The sequence below is a fragment of the Ambystoma mexicanum genome, chromosome 3q (assembly GCF_040938575.1).
Source record: "Ambystoma mexicanum isolate Mex_15411 chromosome 3q, UKY_AmexF1_1, whole genome shotgun sequence".
NCBI classification, from domain to species: Eukaryota; Metazoa; Chordata; class Amphibia; order Caudata; family Ambystomatidae; genus Ambystoma; species Ambystoma mexicanum.
This window is the reverse complement of record NC_090926.1, coordinates 69,862,909-69,881,910: the sequence shown is the minus strand read 5'-3', so window position 1 is coordinate 69,881,910 and position 19,002 is coordinate 69,862,909. Positions and strand designations below refer to the sequence as shown.

The window sequence follows — 19,002 nt, the reverse complement described above, 5'->3', positions numbered from 1 at the left end:
GTCTCCTGGTTTAGCCTCTATGACTCATAGTTATTGTGAAAATTGCGTCATATGTCTAACATACAATGTTTTGAGAGCAGGGTCCCACGAAAATATCTGCACATACTATACTATACTATACTAGAAGGTCCACTCTAGCACATGCAGAAAGACTTGATACAGCTGCCCACGTGTATGAATTATGTTTACTGTTTGGTCCTCAATGTATTTTCTGGGTGGGTGGAGGCATACCCATGTAGAAAAGCAGATACTGTCACAGTGGCTAAAATATTGTTAGCAGAGTTTATACCTGGTTTTGGATTACCCCTCAGTTTGGACAGCGACTAGGGTACCCATTTTACTGGCCAAGTTAAGTGTGCAAATCTTTAGGAATAACTCAACATCACTAGCACCCTGGCACATGCAGAATGACGGAATGGGGACCTTAAGTTAAGGCTGTCTAAATTGTGTAGAGAGAGAGGTTTGAAATGGCCTTAGCCCTGGTTCTGTTTGCCGTGCGCAAACCCTAACCCCCCCAACCCCCAGTGTAAACACAAACTGTCTCCCCATGAAATCCTCACTGGTTGCCCTATTTTTTTAATTACTCCAGCATGGGGTCTGCCATGGATTCACATACTCATAAATATTCCCTGTCGTCCAGCTGGGAATCCTCAGTAAAAGAAGAAAAACAGTTTCACTTTCACTTTCAAATCGTATTTCTCCTATAAACCAATCATACTGCCCCCATCCAATGACAGTCCTCTCCCTAAGCCCCGCCTCTGGCAGTCATCATCAGATTTTTACTGCACGCTTCAGTGTTGGGAGTCCTCGCGTTGCTCTCTGAGCTATTTGTACATGTTTTCCACAATTTACCCGTTAGATTTTTGTTGCCATCGATGGCTATTTGCTCTTTCCTCATTGACCGGCAACGGGGACCCATTGTCGGTCAAGTTTTGCACCCCTCAAGGGCGAAGATTCACCAAAGCTTCTGGAGGCCATCTTGGGCCTACTTCGTGCCCTCCGACATGGCAGAGGAGAAAAAGGAGGGAAGGACACTCTTCAGGCCCTGCACCAAATTGGGACAATGGAACGTCTACGTGGAGGACAAACATCTCTTATGTCTTTACTGCCTGCACCCTGATCACAAGGATGTGGAGTATGAGATATGCCTGGGCTTCTTGAAGAAGATGACGAAAGACCAGCATAACAGGCTAGCAGCATGGTTCAATTAAACCAAGACTTCTGCCCCGTGCTCCGAGCAGGGTCATGCCTCGCCGGGTCAAAGATCGTTCTCCCTTTGGGAAGAGGTCAAAGTCCTTTGAGGTCGCCCCATCTGTGGGAGTCCAAGATAAGGCTAAGAACCGCAAGTACCATTCCACCAGGTTCACCGCTGATGAGGGGTCCCATGTTGGATAGGCCACGTCCGTAGCCAGCCTGCCATTGAGCTCCTCTTCAAAGAGGAAGTCATCCACCCTGGTCAAGTTACGTGAGAAATCAGAAAACCTGAGGCCGAAAGGAGAGAAGGCTGTGCAGCCCAGCAGACTCAACCGTTGCAGCCAAGTCCTCGCTGATCACTTCGTCGACACCTGCAATGATGATCGCAGGAGCGGTAGGTGCCAATCCAGCGAGGGTGGCTTCTATGGCCCAAAGGGTATCCCTGCCTCCAAGGCCCGTCACGGCCTCCGAGGCGGCAGCAAAGGCTGCAGGCACCCCTGGGGGGTTTTGAGGGAGGACACTGGCCCAGTGCCTGATTAAAAAACCTCAGGTAGGAAAGGTGGGGCAAGGAGGCCTCAAAACAGCCCTCAAACAATGAAGTTAAACCAATGGACATCTCATCTATGTACAAGGACGACCAAGAGTCAGTCCATACAGTCCAGGAGGACGGGGACGATGGCAGCACAGGGTCTAGCAATCCATTATTCCTTTCGCAGCCAAGGGACATATCTATAGACATCCTATCGTCTCTCCACACCTTGACACCTTGGTGATGGAGATCCAACAGAGGTTCCCCTTCAGCACTGACACCTGTGGTGTTGCGGGCCCGTGATCAGCCTCCGCGTAAGAAGAGAAAGCGGCATCCTATGCCTCCACATTAACCTCCTCCACCACGTCGAGCCTCGACTCTACCAGCGGACCAGGATACGCACACGGCCACTGAAACCGATGAAGATGAGGAGTTTGTCCCAGCAGGCGATGAATCACCACACCTGGACGCCCCTCATAGTCTCTCCACCAGACGAGGTGGGATCATTTCACTCAATGATCTCCAGGGTCTCCGAGCTGTTCCAGCTGGTGTCTGAGGAAACCAGGAAAGAGGGCTTCTTGTATCGGCAACAAGAGTCCAAGAGGACTATGATCATGGCAGTGCCCTTTATGGACGACATTTGGGAAGAAGGCGTTGCCCTCACGAAGAACCCATTCACGGCTCCAACCAAGCGAGACAGGTTGGAGAAGAAATATTAGGTGCCAAACTCTGCGGCAATGTGCTTGAGGTCACAACCGTCGCCGGACTCGTTAGTGTCTCCTGCTGCAAGTAAATGTTCAGCTAACCCGACTTCATCATCAGTTCCCCCGGACAGCAAGGGGAAGAGGTTGGATGCCATGGGGAAGAGAGTAATTTACACGGCAGCATCCACAATCAAGGTGTCCAATGCTCTGGCTATCTTGGCCTGATAAGACCAGGAGGCTTGGTACAAGCTGGGCCCGTTCTTGGAATTCCTCTCTGACGACAAAAAGATGGAAGCTCTCGCCCTCTTTCAGGAAGGGGAAGAGGCGTCGGACCGTGCCATTACGGTGGCAGTGGACATCGCCTACACAGGTTTCCTTCATCGGCAGGGATGGTTGAAGGCCACAATCTTTCATGAGGACGTTTATGCGAAGGTGCTGGACATCCCCTTCAACTGAGAAAATCTGTTGAGGAAGGCAGTTGACATCCCTTCAAGCCATAAAGACAGATACAGAGACGGCATGTTCCCTTGACACCCTTCAACAGCATTGCTCGTCTTTTCGCTCCTCTAGGGGTAAATCGCGCAGATAATCCAAGGGATTCTCCCCATCATGCAAACAACCTTCCTGATCCTCCATGAAGGAAGCCTACAGATGTTGTTCCCAGGCCTACGGTAGCAGAGGTCATCGTCGTCCTCGGGGCAGGGCTCCGGCGCCCAACCAGGCCTGAACTGGCCAATACGTTGGGGCCCCCACTCATGCACCCCGGTGGGAGGCCGGCTGAGGAGGTTCATCAGCGAGTAGAGGAAGATCACCACTGACAGATGAGTGCTAGCTGCTCTCGCCAAGGGACACACCTTGGAGTTCCAGCACAGGTGCCCACGTAGTCCGCCTGTTCCCCATCAGGAGCTCCACATCCCTCACCCCTGGAAGAAGTGCAGGCCATGTTACGGAAATGGGCGCTAGAACTCGTTCCCCAACAACTTAGGGGCTCCGGAGTCTATTCCAGATACTTTCTGGTAAGAAAGAAGACAGGGGGTTGGAGACCCTTCCTGGACCTGCACCATCTGAACAAGGACCTGAAGTCCCAGAATGGTCATGTTGCAGCACGTGCTTGGCCAACTGGAGGAAGGAGATGTCTTGATGTTGTTGAAACTAGAGGACCCGAAGTCCTGCTTGACGCCATCGCAGAACGTGCTGTTCCTCGACGCCAGACTCAACCCGGTGACCTCCCTGGAGTCACCCTCAGAGGAGATGCTAGCAGTCATTCAAGGGAAGGTGCAATGACTCTCGTGGGTGACGACGGCCATGGTGTGGGTGATCAAATCGTTGCTGGGCATGAGGTCCTACATCTACCTTGTCCATCTCTGCAGGTTGCAGATGCAAACCCTGGAGGAATTCTTGGATGCACATTGGATACAGGTGTCCAGGAGTTTTGCGGACCAGCGTGCAATAGAGTGGTGGGGGGGTTGTGCTCCCACATCACCCAGGGGACAGGATTTCAATCTTCGCCATACCAGGAGACGGTCACCACAGATGCCTCGCTGGAAGGTTGGGGGCTCACACCGGATGTCTGCACGCAAGAGGTCTGTGGTTTCCAGAGGAGAAGGCTCTGCACATCAACACCCTGAGCTACGGGCAGTGTTTTGGGCCCTCAAGTCTTTCCTAACATCTCTGAAGGGCAGGGTGGTGAGGATCTTCGTGGACAACACCACCACCATGTTCTGCATCAGGAAGCAACGGGGCACTCGATCCCCAGGGCTCTCCAAGGCAGCTCAGGACTTGTGGCGCTGGGCCATCGGACAGGGGATGTTCCACGTCCCTCTCCATCTGGCAGGCATCAAGAACGCCATTGCAGACTCCCTCAGCAGGGAGCTATGATCTTGCCATGAGTAGGAATTTCGTCAGGATCAGGTGGACCGCCTGTTCATCAAATGGGGCAGGCCCCCGATCCATCTTTTTGCCACGCAGCGAGCTACAAATGCCAGAGGTTTGCCAGCAGATTCCAACAACCGAGGAGATTGGGGTACACGTTCTCCTTCCCATGAAAAGGTCTGTTTTTGTATGCTTCCCCCTTTTCCTTTCCTGCTGCGTGTCATCAACACACTCAGTGTTGATGCAAGATGATTCTCATCGCCCCAGCGTCGCCTCCAGTGAAGTCGCTGGTGCTTCCGGATTCGCTCACCAGAGAGGGAGGTGCAATCCTTCATCACGATCCAGGATCGCTGAGCCTGAGGGCATGGCTCCTGCAGCCTTAGAGTTTGTAGGTTATGAGTTGCCAGCAGACTGCAGGGAAGTCCTTGCCAAAGCCAGGTCCTCGTCGACTCTAAAGAACTACAGCCATACGTGGAAGCGTTTTGCTATTTGGTGCATAGATTCTTCCATACTTGCTGTCCTTGGCAAAAGCTGGACTTGCTCATGCCTCCATCAGGGTTCACCTGGTGACCATTTCACACTAAAGCAGATCCCTGGGTAGATCCTCGCTATGGTCCCACATGCTTATCAAGGAGTTCCTCAGGGGACTTTATTCCTTAAAAAACGTTGTTGTGAGCTCTCTAAATCCTGTAAAGAAAAGCAAAATGTGCTGTAACGATTCTACCACCTCCATGTCTCTACACAATTCCTATCTCTGATTACCTCTAGAGTACGCACACAGGTACTCTCCTTAGTAGGGGAACAGATTTAATTGGATTCTCATGAACTGGCCTCTGTAGTGACTATTTGGAAACTTAATCAAGTATTTAGGAACTGTATTCACAGTTCTCGCCTCTTGTCTCGATGGTAAAACAGTTTATACTTGTTCATTTCCTACATGGTCAGTAGCCAATCTTATTCCCATAATTTATATTTTACCTTGTTCCGGTTACTAATTCGATCTTCATCTACTAGGTTGAGTCTTTCCATCTCACTTTTACATGCTGACACCCATGATTTTAACCTTTTATTCAAGATTTTTCCCATTTGCTTCTTTAAAATCTCAAATATCTTTACTGGGTCTGCTAAAATACACTTCCTATACAGGGAAAACCTTTCCATAGCACAGTGGCCCTTAGAGAATTTAGACCCAGTTCCGGATGTAAGACCATGATCGGGATTGACTTCCGAGCTCTCTGAACCCTTTTCCAAAAGATCGCTTCTAAAATTGGCCACAGGGTTTCCGTTATGGAGAGTAATGCTTCAGCTTCATAAGTCACATTTGCAATCACCTTGGACCTATACAAACTGTCGAGCTGGGAGTAACGAGTACCTCTTGCACTTCCTTTCGATCCGTCTTGCCTGATTAGCCAACATCAAAATTGTGCTACGCAATACTTCTTCCACTGGTGTTTCTATCTGGCTCGTGTTCATTGGCCTTGACTTCTACTTTTTCATTTCCTAATTTACATATAAAGCTAGATGTTGTTGTTGCGTTGGGATTTTAGAAATTCGTATTTTGGTCTTCCAAGTGTTTATCAAGAGGTTGTTTGCTCTGCAATATTACTCCAGTTTATTCAACTGGTGTTGCAGCCCCACCTCTGGTGCAACAATACTAAATCGACATCATTTAAATACCTTGCTGACGCCACCCACTTTAGGTGCAATGCACCTTGCCTGACTTAACATGTGGCCCAAATTCCGATAGGAAACTATTAAAAAGGGCTTGAGCCAACAGACCGCCCTGTTTCAACACTTTCATGGTGGGAATTTCCTTTGATAAAAGTCCTTCTTGGTGTAGCCTTACTCTAAAGCTTGTATGTCTATGTAGTTCTTTCAATGGTTCTAGTAATGATCCCCGGCAGTTCCAGGCAGAGAGTTTATCCCACAGCTTTACTTTATCTACCCGATCAAAGGTCTGGACTAAGTCTACAAACGCTAGTTGTATTTTCTCTTTACTTTCTGGCCATGCACTTGAGAATATTTAATATAATTAAATTAGCGCTGGTTCCTATTCCCTGCACAGACCCTGTGTGGTAAATATCATTCCTTTGCTCCTTCTTAGTCCAGTCGTTTAACCTTGTTAGGAGAAGTGCTGAAAAGATATCGCTAATCGCATCCAAGAGGACAATAGGGCGATAGTTCTTAGGGTTATCCCTATTACCCTGCTTGAATATTTATACAATCGCTGCTCTTTTCCATTCTTAAATCTATAATTTTCTCTAATAGACTGTGCATGAATGTTGCCCATAATTCCAGAGATCTCCAACATTACGTTGGTTATCCCATCTGGCCCTGCTCTCCCGACACTGTGTTTATCTGCACCACCGATTGAGGCAAAGCTACTTCCTTCAGTAACCCCCAGATCTCTTTTATTTTTGTTGCTTAAAGCCCTTAGCATGTTGTCAGCCTCATTCTGTAGCATTACCCCCTTGTGCCATTGTACCCAAGATTTTTATTGTCTAATTATTTTATTAGTTGCTATAATTTTCATTAAATTTCAATTTAATGTTTTAGCTGTCCTAAGCGCTTTCCTCATGTCTGCTCTTTTCTGTACACAATCTTTATTAGTGCACATAAAGCTCTGCAGAATTAACTGATACTCAACTAGATTTTTTGTCGTCCCAGAGACCCCTACTAATCTTTTCTTGATATTTCCTGGTCAGGAGTTACACATTTATATTAAGCATTCTAAGCCAGGTTGCATCCACCACTAACCTCCACTGATACATTCATAACTTTATCTCTCTGAACATCTTCCGACCCTCAGGAACATTTTAGGAAATCATGGTCACTGGCAAAAGTTCGTACTATCCCAAAGTCTTGAGCTAAGGCCAGTATCGATCTGGACATGAAAACATAGTTTATTAATGCTGTTTGTTCTTCTCGCACCCAGGTTGTACGGGGTGAAATGTCTCCTTTAAAGTGTCCGTTTAGGATGTGCGAATCTCGTGTTGACAAGTTTCATCCATGCCAGATCTCTCCTCTTTGAGGGACATACACCCACCTCCTAAGAGTTTATTACAGCTCCTTCCTTATTTAGGCAGGTTGCATTTAAGTCACCATATACAATAACAAATCATGATTGATCATCCCGATAGGATTCGTCTATAAGGTTGACGACCCTCCCAATTAATTCCTCAGTTTGTATAGCTGTCTGGTTCCAATAAACATTAATGATGGATAAACAATACTTCTGTTTTAGGTGGATATTTCCACCCAGTGGAGTCCATCCCAGCACTAACCGTTGAGCATATAAATTGGGGGAGTACATTTTCAGCACTTCCAAACCTGAGCCATTTTTAATGGCAGTTAGGAGACCTGAAAGGGACTCCGTTTGGGAGCTTTTTTGCTGGGTTTAATACAACCGAATAGCCATCTAAACTGACACTCTTGTAGCCAGGTCTCTTGTAAGCAAATGAGGTAAAAATCTCCCACATTGAGATCCCTTTTCACCGTTAGATGGTTATGACCCATTGTGTTCCAGAACCCCATCTTCAAGTGTTTTAAAACATTTCTCTTGGGTCGCTATTGTGACTTCGAACCTCCCAAGGCTCTTGCCACCCAATCCCAGGAGTTGGGCTCAAATTCACTTGCAGCGGTTTGATTTATTATCACTGTTCTCTGGCCGCTATGGATGTTTTTGCATTTTATTGTTGTGGAGAACGTTCCTGTTTTGTTGCAGTGTTTTTCCAAGCAGCACTTTCAACATCCATAACCACCTTATTGATTTTGAAGCTTTTCTCTGTCTTGCTTCCTCTTGGGCTGACTGTGAGGCATCTACTTTAGTCGAATCCGGTGCTTGAGCACCCTTCTCTTTGGGAGCTATGAAGTCCTGTGTCTGGGGTACTAATTGTTGTTAAGTCAAATCCTTGCATTTGGTTGCTGTATAAGAATGGGAATTGCACCTCTAGCAGTTCCCAACGACAATACACTGCTCCAATATTGGCACATGTTGATTAAAACAATCTGATCTCTCCATGCTCCGGTCTGTGAAGCCCTGCCTGAACAGGCTACTGAAACTTTCCACCCTATGCAGCCAGGACACTGGGTCCTGGTGAACGTCCACCAGCGGAATTCTGCGCTCCATCCCAGGTGGTGTGGCCCATTCCAGGTTCTCGTCACTATAAATGTGGCAGTGAAGTATTCTGGTATCCCAGATTGGATCCATGCGGTGCATTGCTGCTAAGACACCCCGCACCGCCCCGCTGACGACATTGACTCTGGGTCGAACAATCTTCCTCTGGGCTCCAGTTCCACCAAGACTACCGACACCACCACCTGTGATGCTGCCAGTCGTTTGCCGATGTCAGACTGTTCCAGTGTTGCTTGAGCGGAACGGCCAGTACCAGAAGGAGAGGGCACAGCCCCCGATCAGACAATATACTCACGTGCTGAATCAGGATCTGCAACTTCTGAATCTGTTCCACACCGCAAGGTCCCTGCGGGAGCTGTTGCTAAGGCTCCTTCATCAGGCAGTTGAAGTTCCAGAAGAAACAACCCCAATTCAGACCTCACTGTTGATGTACCATCTTCAGTGTCTGACCCCTCTAGATCTCACAACGCAACCTGCAAAAGGTACGCTTTGCTCTCCCATGGAAGAGCACCTGAGAGTCAATAGCTCTGAACAAATTGGCAATTGGCCAAATCACACGGCCCTGGATTTGTCACCTCAAAGAAGATGAATACCACTGAAGTGGCGGTGCGCTGTCAGAGAGTAGAGTTCACTACTGTTGCTTCACTGCTACCTGCAGGTTATGGCCCCTGCAGGTATCATCTGTTGGTCATTCTGTTTGTTATAATGACCCTTATATGCGTGTGGCTCTGGTACCTGGGATGCTTGTAGTTTGGTCTTTTAGGTGGAACTTCTGAGCATAAAGTGTGGACCACGGACTCCTTTGCCCAGTGTCAGATTGCTGGTGGAACATTTGAACATTGATATGTACTTTGTTGCAACTCCATGGAGCCTTTAAACTTTGACCTTATTTTACTTGTGTGTTGCACCTTAACCTGCCTTAATGAATTAAATCGAACTTTGTCTTAAAGCCACAAACGTTTGTGCTGCTATCATGACCTGATTCCTGAACTCGAACATTCAAGGATTGGACCTGCTGTAGACAGTGTATGGGTACATTTCTTTTATCATCGTGATCGGCAGAATATTGATATGCTAATGTTTTACTGTAATTGACGCTTTCTGCACCACCTCTCATGAAAATGACAATACCTATGCACATCCCTCGGTCCACAGTGAAAACACTTACTTGCACCTCTCCTGGCAGTATACCTGCATTTTGTATCTTACCGATTGCTGGGTATGTGCCCATTTGCGACATTATTTATCTTCCAGTTTCTCTATCACACCCGTACACTTTCAGTGGAGGGATCTCTGTTTTGATATCAAGTTGGTTACCCATTCCCAAGGCCCAGGGCCCTTTAGTGACGCACATTTCCGTTTGGGCTTTATCTATCTTCTGAATTTTCCCACCCCTGACCACGTACGCACAAAGCCAGCAGCACTCCAGCTTTTCTCCCCAGCAATTGGTCTCATGTGTAAAGCCAACCCAGGTCCTCTGGTCATGGGAACTAGCAAATATCATTATTATCTGTCCACCAATTCCAGTGAGTGATCAATAATGTTACATTCTCCTTTGATCGTAATGTTTCATTTTCCCAGTCTGGGTACACTACGTATTCTGGATCTTGTTTCATCTTTGGGGACAAAGCTTATCCCCAAAGCGCAATTGGGGAGGGAGTTGTTATATGGGGTATATTCTGGCTCCAGTGCATCGTACTCCTACTTTTCCCACTCAGTCCCATCTCAGGAGAAGACCGCCTGGGAAAACATTGTTGCAGGGGTGGGATATCTTATTCCAGCACTTGGGATTAAGATAAAAAGAGACTGTCTGATCCAAATGTGATGAACAGTGGAGGATATTGCAAACACCACTGTGTCCTACTTGACTCTATTATCCTGAGAACAAATGGCCATCCGAACCATGGTGCTTCATAATCTTATGGCTCTAGACATCGTCCTAGCCTCACACGGAGGGGTCTGCGCAATCATGAAGAGTGAGTGCTGTACTTTCATACCAAGTAACACAAGCAGTATTATTAGCATTGTCACCCTGTAAGCCACCTTCGCACCAGCACGCAGGCTTCCTGGAACTTTGGGCCTTGTATTGTAGGTCTATTGGGAAAACCGCACCAGCACGCAGGCTTCCTGGAACTTTGGGCCTTGTATTGTAGGTCTATTGGGAAAACCTCAGTGCGTCTGATTTCATCAGAGAGAAGAGCTGGCTGGAGCGCCCAGAAACTCGGGGAAGGCTGACTCCACTCGTCATTTGTCATTTTTCCATGGCATGTCTCATACTAGAGGCTCTTTAAAGGACTACACTTGACCCTGAAATCATGCACATTTAGGGTCATGATTTAGAGTATTAGCCTATGTAGGGAAGATGACTTGTGACAAGGCCTTTAACCATGGGTTTGTCATTTTCACAGCTCTATACTTTTTTTTATTTTGATAAAACTGAATGCACATCCCATACATAAAGCATGAGGGCATTTACGTTGCAGTGCAAGACAAGGAAGCGTTATGGGCTGCATAGGTAATGGTTGGTAAGGGCAGGGACCATTTAGGCATTTGGCTCCAGAAATGTGTCTTAGTGTTCTAGGGCACAGCTACTTCATACATAACTTTAGCAACCCAAGACTATCCCTTGTTTGTCAGGATGGCAGACAATACCCTACTGATGATCCCTAATGACGATAAATGCATATTTTCTTATTTGCGTCCTTGAGAGCTGTCCGTCTTAGGTTGGTGAAGCTACATGCCAACTGACATTGCCCTATCGGCTCAAACAATGTTGTCATAAAAAGGCATGCTTTTGACTAATTTGTATGCCCACAATGCATTGCTCACTGGCTCTGACTTGGAAGTGAGTGTACAGAGTTTCCCACTGGGTGGCGCTGTGGCTTGTTAGCTGAAGTGACCTGTTCTACTCCTGCTTTTCAGATAGAATGTTTTTTTTCATCCTTGTTGAGCCCCACCATAATCCTGATGGTGTTTGCTAAGAACACTCCAATCACAAGGTTGTCGTACTGTGCTGCAATGATGATCGCTTACGAGGTTGTAATATGTCTACTGTTGTCTGCATACCTGAGAAGTGTGGGGCTGATAAAGCTGTATATTAAAAGGTGCTCCCCTACAAGAAATATTTCTGTAACAATAAACATAGTTTTGAGCTCATATGCAAACTCACTTTCCATGTTTGAAATGCGTGTTTCTACACTGCTTGTTAATCTATTCAAACATGTGGAATTTTTAAAGATCCAATGCTGATGAAGAATTAGTTACTTACCTGTAAATGTGGTTTTCCAGTATTGGTAATATTTGGATAATTTAACATCAATCCGTCAGCCTTCACGGGGTGACTATACTTTCTTCACGCTACATGACTGCCATTAGAATATGAAGATGGATGCCCGGAATTAGCCCTAAGCCTTCCCCATCATTGGTGAAGAGATAAGGGACCACATTAAGTACACAATCTGCAAGTTAAAGCCTATTGTTATGTTTATTCCATTCTGTATCATCACTATGCCGATCATTTGTACAGAGAATTCCCAGTCTGATGATGGGTCATTATTGAAGCATTGAAACCTATGAAAGATGCCAATGCTCTAGAACTGCAGTTACGTGTTATGGGAAATAAGCAGGTATATTTCCTTGGTTCACTTTTCCTTAAAAGCTCAATAAAGCAAGTGTTCTGCTGTTGTATTGTCTGTTGCACATACATAGTTTCTGTTGTTTCACAATATCCTCCTCTATGCAATTTCCTTTGGTCCATATTCTTTCATGTTATCTTGTTATTAAATGTTCTGTATTACTACACATATCAAGTAGTGTTGAGGGAAATGTGCCAGGTATTTGATTTCCGCTGTTTGTCAGCAGTTCTAGGATTTATGGAAAGGCCAGCATGCTCGAGGAATCTGGGTCAGTTGGAGAAGGGACATGTATTTGTGTGGTCTCTCCACGGGTGGCTACTAAATGTGTCCAGCATCTCCAGTTCTGCCTAAAATGGTCTGCTGACTTTGATCACTCAGAGTTTGTTTCTTGTTTTACAGAATTTCGTTATTTCAATACTGGCAATCATTTGAGGAAAGAGGAAGAACCAGTTCCAATTTTCATTGATCATCTTGGTGCAGAAGTTGGAGAAAGCATCAATGACCCCAACTCAGGTAAACGGACAGCATTTCAGAATTACATTATTGCTTACAAAGATTAGCACATTCTCTTTAAAAACAAAAAAACAACAAAAACAAAACTGTGCAGGGATGATACCTTTATTATGCCAACACCTATTGCTTGTCTGCTAGCATTCAAGGACACAAGGTCACCTCTTGCCTGCCACGGGTTCTTGAAAACTTATTGAAAAAAAGCTATGGAGTTGGCCTACTAAAGGTATCATCTCTACAAGATCCTCAGTTTTTAAAAAAACAAACAAAGTGCACTGTTTTCACAGTATTCCTAACTCTCTATGGATTATCAAGTAATTGTATGCATAGAAGTGGCAGCTGCTCAAGAGGTTTTCCTACTTTTCTAGTACAGCAACCTGGGCATTCAGTGCGAGGGGTTACGTTTTCTATCATGTTCACTTTGCTGACATATCAGCTCATGTCAGAGGGCAAAGAGTTGTTGCTGCACAGGAGTGCTCTGATTGCGGAAGGGAGAAGAATCATGCAACTAGGGAGAGGTCAGAATAATAATGTGTTCTCTTATATAGCGCTTAATGCCAGATTTCTCCTACTTCTAAGTGCTGACATAACTAATGTTTTTATTACCCAACTGAATGGTATTCAATGTATTGACCTGCCACAGCATTTGATCTTGTGAGTGCAGTCTGGACCCACTCCAGAGGCAAGAGCTCACATCATGAACTATCCACTCAGGGAAGTTTTGATTTTAGCCCAAAGGAGTATCTGGGTCTCTTTATAGTTGATTGGCATATGTAATTCTGTGGGATTTTGAATGAAGGGAAGTTATGAATACCGGGAGTGCATTGCAAATGAAGCATATAATCATTTACCAGACATTTTGTCTGAATTTGTGGCAGTGGGCCTGTGCGGCGTCATTAATTCAAGATGCCCTTCGCTACAATTTATGAATCAGTAGGTGATCTATAGATCCTTTAAGAGTATTCCTATCAAATATTTTCTATGGACTTTTTTGGTTCAACATAAAAACTGAATAAAGAAGGTCAAAACAATAAGATTTTAGGAAGTTTCTGTTCGCAGTACGTTTTTCATGATTTCTAACCATTTTTTTCCTTCCATTTTGTTACAGGTTTTGGTAATTGGCAAGAAAATGTGAAAAATATTTAAGAGCAGTTGAAGCGTGAAATTTTATTTTATTTTTCAGTAAAATAATTTTCTTTTAAATGTCGATTCCTCCAGATGTCGATAATCAGTTAAAAAACTTCCACCATCAGCCAAAAAAAGAAAACTGATACCAGTCTTTCCTTGTAGTTTATGTCAACAAAGAAAGCAATCTCCCCTGGTTAATCCAAAATGTTATGAAAAAGTTTTAGAGTGCATTAAGAAGAGAGCCTTGTGGAACAATACCGAATACTTGAACATAAATCTACGCTTGGGCAACTTAACACCTGAAGAACTGAAAAATGAAAAAGCATTGAGGAATTCGGAATGTTAGAAGCAATGTACTCGTAAGGCAAACGTGGATCGAAGCAAAATATTGTATGGAGAGCAGTTATATGAGCCAAAGGTGTCGATCTCCAGCCATGAAGAAGAGGAAGAGATAGAACAAAGCTACACTACAAAATCAAAAATACCTATGTACGACAGAAATAAATGGTTCTTTTGCATTAAAAGAAAACATACATTATATTTGATAGCAACTGATTTAGCATGCCTCCGTTTGAAGAGAGCAGTAGAACTGTCGTACAATGACACATTGAAGATTTGTTTTAGAGGTTGTACAGATCCCGGAGACCCTCCCACAAGGGAGATCGTATATCACAAGCAATGCTGGAAAACACATGTAGTGAATGTCTTATGGCACAAGCCTACACTAAGCGAAAAGATGCAGCCAAATTCACTGTCTTATGAAGCAACAAATGTTGAATTTATATCTTCAATCAGTGATTTTCTGCTTGAAGGCAAAGTAACAACAATGAACGAAATTGAAAAGCTTTACAGGAAAATTGCAATTAACAATGGATTAGAAGGATGACAGATGAAAACAAGAAAACAAATCAAGTTTCATAGAAGAGCTTGAATGTATTGGCATTGTTTTCTGTAATCCCAAAAGGGTGAATGAACCACAATGAGTGTCACTGAAAGTAGCAGCAGGTGTTTCACTATCTTGCGCAGAAGAATTATCTGAGGATATTAAGAATAATGTGAACCCTTCATGAAGAAGCTACGAGTTTACGGAGCGCCGTACTAACTTGTGAAAAATGGAAATTCACTGGAGGTTTTGAAGAAGTGAACTTGCCATATGTTGTTCCAAAGGAAGTTGTTCTTTTTTTACAAGTGGTGCTGCCAAGGACAGATGGATATGAAAAGTAATTCAGTAAAGCGGGATACCAGATAAAGATAAAGGCAACGTCGCGATCCTACTCCTTTTAGACCTCTCATCGGCCTTCGATTTGGTCGCTCACAAAATCCTCTGCAACCACCTATCTTCCGCAGCTCACTTTTCCTCCTCTGCTGTCATGCTGTCATGTGGATACAATCCTTCTTGGCTAACAGAAACATGAGGGTTTTCTCACCAGTAGCGGCAGCAAACCCCATCCCTATCACCTGTGGTGTCCCATAAGGCTAAAAAAACAAACAAACTCCAATGAGCAGGGCTAATAAATTGTCATAGATGTTTATATGTGAAATGCTATCACGATGCCAAGCTTCCTAAGCACGCACTTCTACCAAACAGCATACCCGCAAAATGCCCATGCAAATGGCAGTTCGGCTCTGTGATGAATCCTGTGGAGTCATCACTGATCCCCCCCCTCTACTCGTTCCCCCCCACACCCCGATGACCTCCTCCCATGTGGCCAGGGACGGCAGCCGCTACCAGACCCTGACCATGGGGATGGTAATATGAGAGAGGACCATATGGGAGGAGATGGCTGCCGGGGCAGTGACTGCATTGGAAAAGACGATGTATTCTCCCCCTCCCACTGAAGAAAATCTTATAATACCCAAGTTCTTTATGGCTTGTCACCCCACAAATCCTCCTTATTGGAGAACCCAGAAACCCCTTCCTTTAAGTCACTCTAGACAGAGTTCCATTCATACCCCAAACATACATAACACATTCATCTCCTGTTGGTGATGTTTTTCTAAGTAAGCCTTTTAAACCATGTCAATTTAGAAATACCTTGATCTCTATGGACTTCAACTCCCATAAAGCCTCAAGTGCTGAGATGAGGAAGAGGAGGAAGGAGTTTATGCAGATTGAAAGAAACCCAAAGCTGAATAAGCAGACTTGTTGTTTGGTTGAATCACAAGTGCACGGGACATTTGAAAATGGCATCCGCACTCATCCGCAGACAGAACAGGAGAGGACCGTACCGGAGGAAGTCGATAGAACAGGCACATCCATGCGGCAGCTTGCAAACGGGAGAGTAACATACTGGCTTGGTGCAAAGGAAGGAGAGACGCAGCGGGTATCTTTGGAAGACAGTCGGAGCACCAAGAGTAGCTGTAGAGCCCCTGGAGATAACGTTGTGCCGGGAAACAGGATTCTCCGGTCCAGGTCAGAGAGAGAAGCCGGAGGGTGAACAAAGACCTAAAAGAAACCCTGGAGGGAAGGTCTGCAGCACAAAGGAGCCCATACCAGAGAGGAAGCTTCATCGCAGAGACATACCACTGATCGGGGACACTGCAAACCACCGTTGAGTCTACCCAGAGTGATTGGGGACCCCGGGAGTACCGACGGGCATGTAAACAAGTGAATGAATTAAGAATCTTTGAATACCAGCCAAATTAAGTGCAACGACAAAACTTGAACGAGTGCCTATCTATGAGAAGTCAATATCGGGAAAGTTGAACACGTGTTATCCTAAGCAAACAAATACCAATAAGATATAGACGATAACAAAATGTGAACAAGTCCCTATGTATGAGATTTAAATGTGGTGATAGTTGGAACAAGTATTACCTTAAGCAAGCAAATAGAAATATGGCAAAGTGATACAACTGTGACATATTAAAGGACAGTGAAATTGGTAAGAAGTCCTGGTGAAAGGAGTACACTAGGCAGTTGACATTTGGGGGGAAGATACCTGGCATGGGAGTATACCAGGGGAATCGAGTAAGTCCAAAGAGGAAGTCCTGGTAACCAAATAGACCAGACACTTTGAAAGTGAATACAAACTTTAAAATTGGGGAAGATACCTGGCAGGAGAGTACACCAGGAGATCTGAAGAACCGATCAAAGGATTACTGGCAGGGTAGTATACCAGGATGTACACTAAAGTTGTAGAAGGAAATGTACCCATGTTGCAAAACACCTGGCAGAGAAGTATATCAGGGAAACTAGGAAACCCACAGAGCAGGTCTTGTTGGGTAGATGCAGCAGGCATTTCAAGTTGTGAAGTTGAACAGAGACTTTTAATGTTGTGACGAGATACCTGGCAGGGGAGAACACCAGGAAATCTGAAGAGCTCACAAGAGGATTCCTGATACATAAACACATCTGGTAATCCTCCTAAGTATAGGAGAAGATAGAGAAAAACCTTGTGTGGAATTTCTCATCTCACTAAGAACTTTTGTGAGTCCAGTATGAAGAAGCTAAGGAAGAGCTAAATGTTATAAAAAAAACCTTTTTGTGAACCCAGTACCAAGAAACCAAGGAAAAGTTGAATGATATGGAATGTATTGTCTGCATAACAGATTTCTAAACCTAACTTAAAGAAACTATTGTTTGAAAGAGACACTTTTGCCATCCTACCTAAACATCCAGGGGAAGGGAACCACCATCTGGATCCAAGGGTGTCTCCTTGGTAAATACTTCTCTGTTGGATTTACCCATTTACTTTGATTCTGAACACTTTTTGCCAACTTTAAATCGGAGACATGTCCTTGCACGCTTAGTTCATTTCAACTGTGAGGGTAATTGGAATGTTTTGGACACAAGGACAGTTTAAAAGTTTAAAGACTTGACACATACTGATCTTTAGTTCTAGTTTCCTAGGTAGGGAAACTCTCCTTAGGATACGGAGAGAGAGGCTTTTATCCAACCCATTTCTGTTTAAAGATATCTGATAATGAGAAAAGTACAACTTTGTCTACACCTCCCATTTCTGACCCCTCACAGCTCACAATACACACAGCTACCTGCAGCAATTTCATAACTTCAATTTCTCCATAGCATGGGAGCTTCTTTAGATTATACCAGAGCCCTTTGGTGTGAGACACATGTAGCCACATAGGTAATACAGCGCATGTATAAGTGGGGAGGATCTTATGTTCCCTCAGAGTTGGTCATAGGCAGATTTCTCTATTGTGCTGCTAACCACATTGACTTCCTCGAGGATACTCTGTATTGGAAAGGAACTTTGCATGGTACAGTTATGGTGGTCTGTCAGGAGAAGGGGCAGTCAAATGTCCTAAGCCCAATTTAAATATCAGGACCATCATCACTTCGATCACTGCAGAAGATTCCTCTTTCACCTTTTGAGGTCATGTCTTGCTACATTCCAAAAGGTTGTAGTCCACAGAATCCTGTAAGCATTCAAATCACTCACTATACATAGAGGAATAACGCTATTTTAGATTCCAACAGGCTTGAGAACCTACTTTGGATGATGGCAGAGGTCTTGCCATTGAGTGATTTTCACAAATGTTTCGATGAAGAGTTGCTGGATAGTACTGTGATTTCTCTGAAGAAACAAAGACTGATGAATGTGAGACCGAGTCAGAACCACTCACTACAGTTCTGACTTGGTCAGTTTACAATTCCATTATAAGTGATCCTTCAACTTAAGAAACAAGAGTCTGTGTACTCCCAATCATAGATGACAGCCCAACAAGCACACAGACACAGCTCACATTCATGCAGAAGTTGGAGAAAAAACAGTTGTAACATTGGATCTTGGCCTTTACAAGCCTGTTCTGAAATTAGTTTTGGCTAAAAAAGGCTTGTCAAAGAACTGGATGTTTAGAGCAGGCGAGCTTAAAGCCTTCATGGAAGGAGTAAAGAGACTTCACCCTCCAATTTCAAACCCACCACCAGGATGGGACCTTAACGTGGTGCTAGCTAAACTCATGGGCCCCCCATTCAAGCCCATGCATAAAAGCAGTCTCAAACACCTGACTTATAAGACGGCCTTCTTAGTAGCAATTACATTGAAAAGAAGGGTCAGTGAAATTTAGGCTCTGTCAGTGCAGGATCCTTTCTTTACAGTTCATAAAGATAAACTGGTTTTACGTACACATCCTAGGTTCTCACCTAAGTTTATTTCTAAATTCCACGTGAACCAGTCCATCCAGCTTCCGGCTTTCTTCCAAGACCCACAAAGCTCTGCTGAGGTGAAACTACACACTCTAGATGTGCGTAGGGCGGTCCTATACTATGTAAACAAAACCAGACCGCTAAGGAAAACAGACCAACTGTTTGTCTCCGTAGCTATAGGC

At 44.7% G+C, this 19,002-nt stretch overlaps 1 protein-coding gene across 3 annotated transcripts in view; it reads left to right on the top strand.

Moving 5' to 3' along the window:
- LOC138582143 (zinc finger protein 570-like) overlaps window positions 1–19,002 on the top strand; it is a 183,343-nt gene that overhangs the window by 108,890 nt on the left and 55,451 nt on the right. For all 3 annotated transcript variants that reach the window (XM_069653167.1, XM_069653166.1, XM_069653165.1), the window contains one exon: window positions 12,469–12,582. In XM_069653167.1, the coding sequence (XP_069509268.1) occupies window positions 12,469–12,582 (114 nt within the window). The remainder of the gene's footprint in view (window positions 1–12,468; window positions 12,583–19,002) is intronic.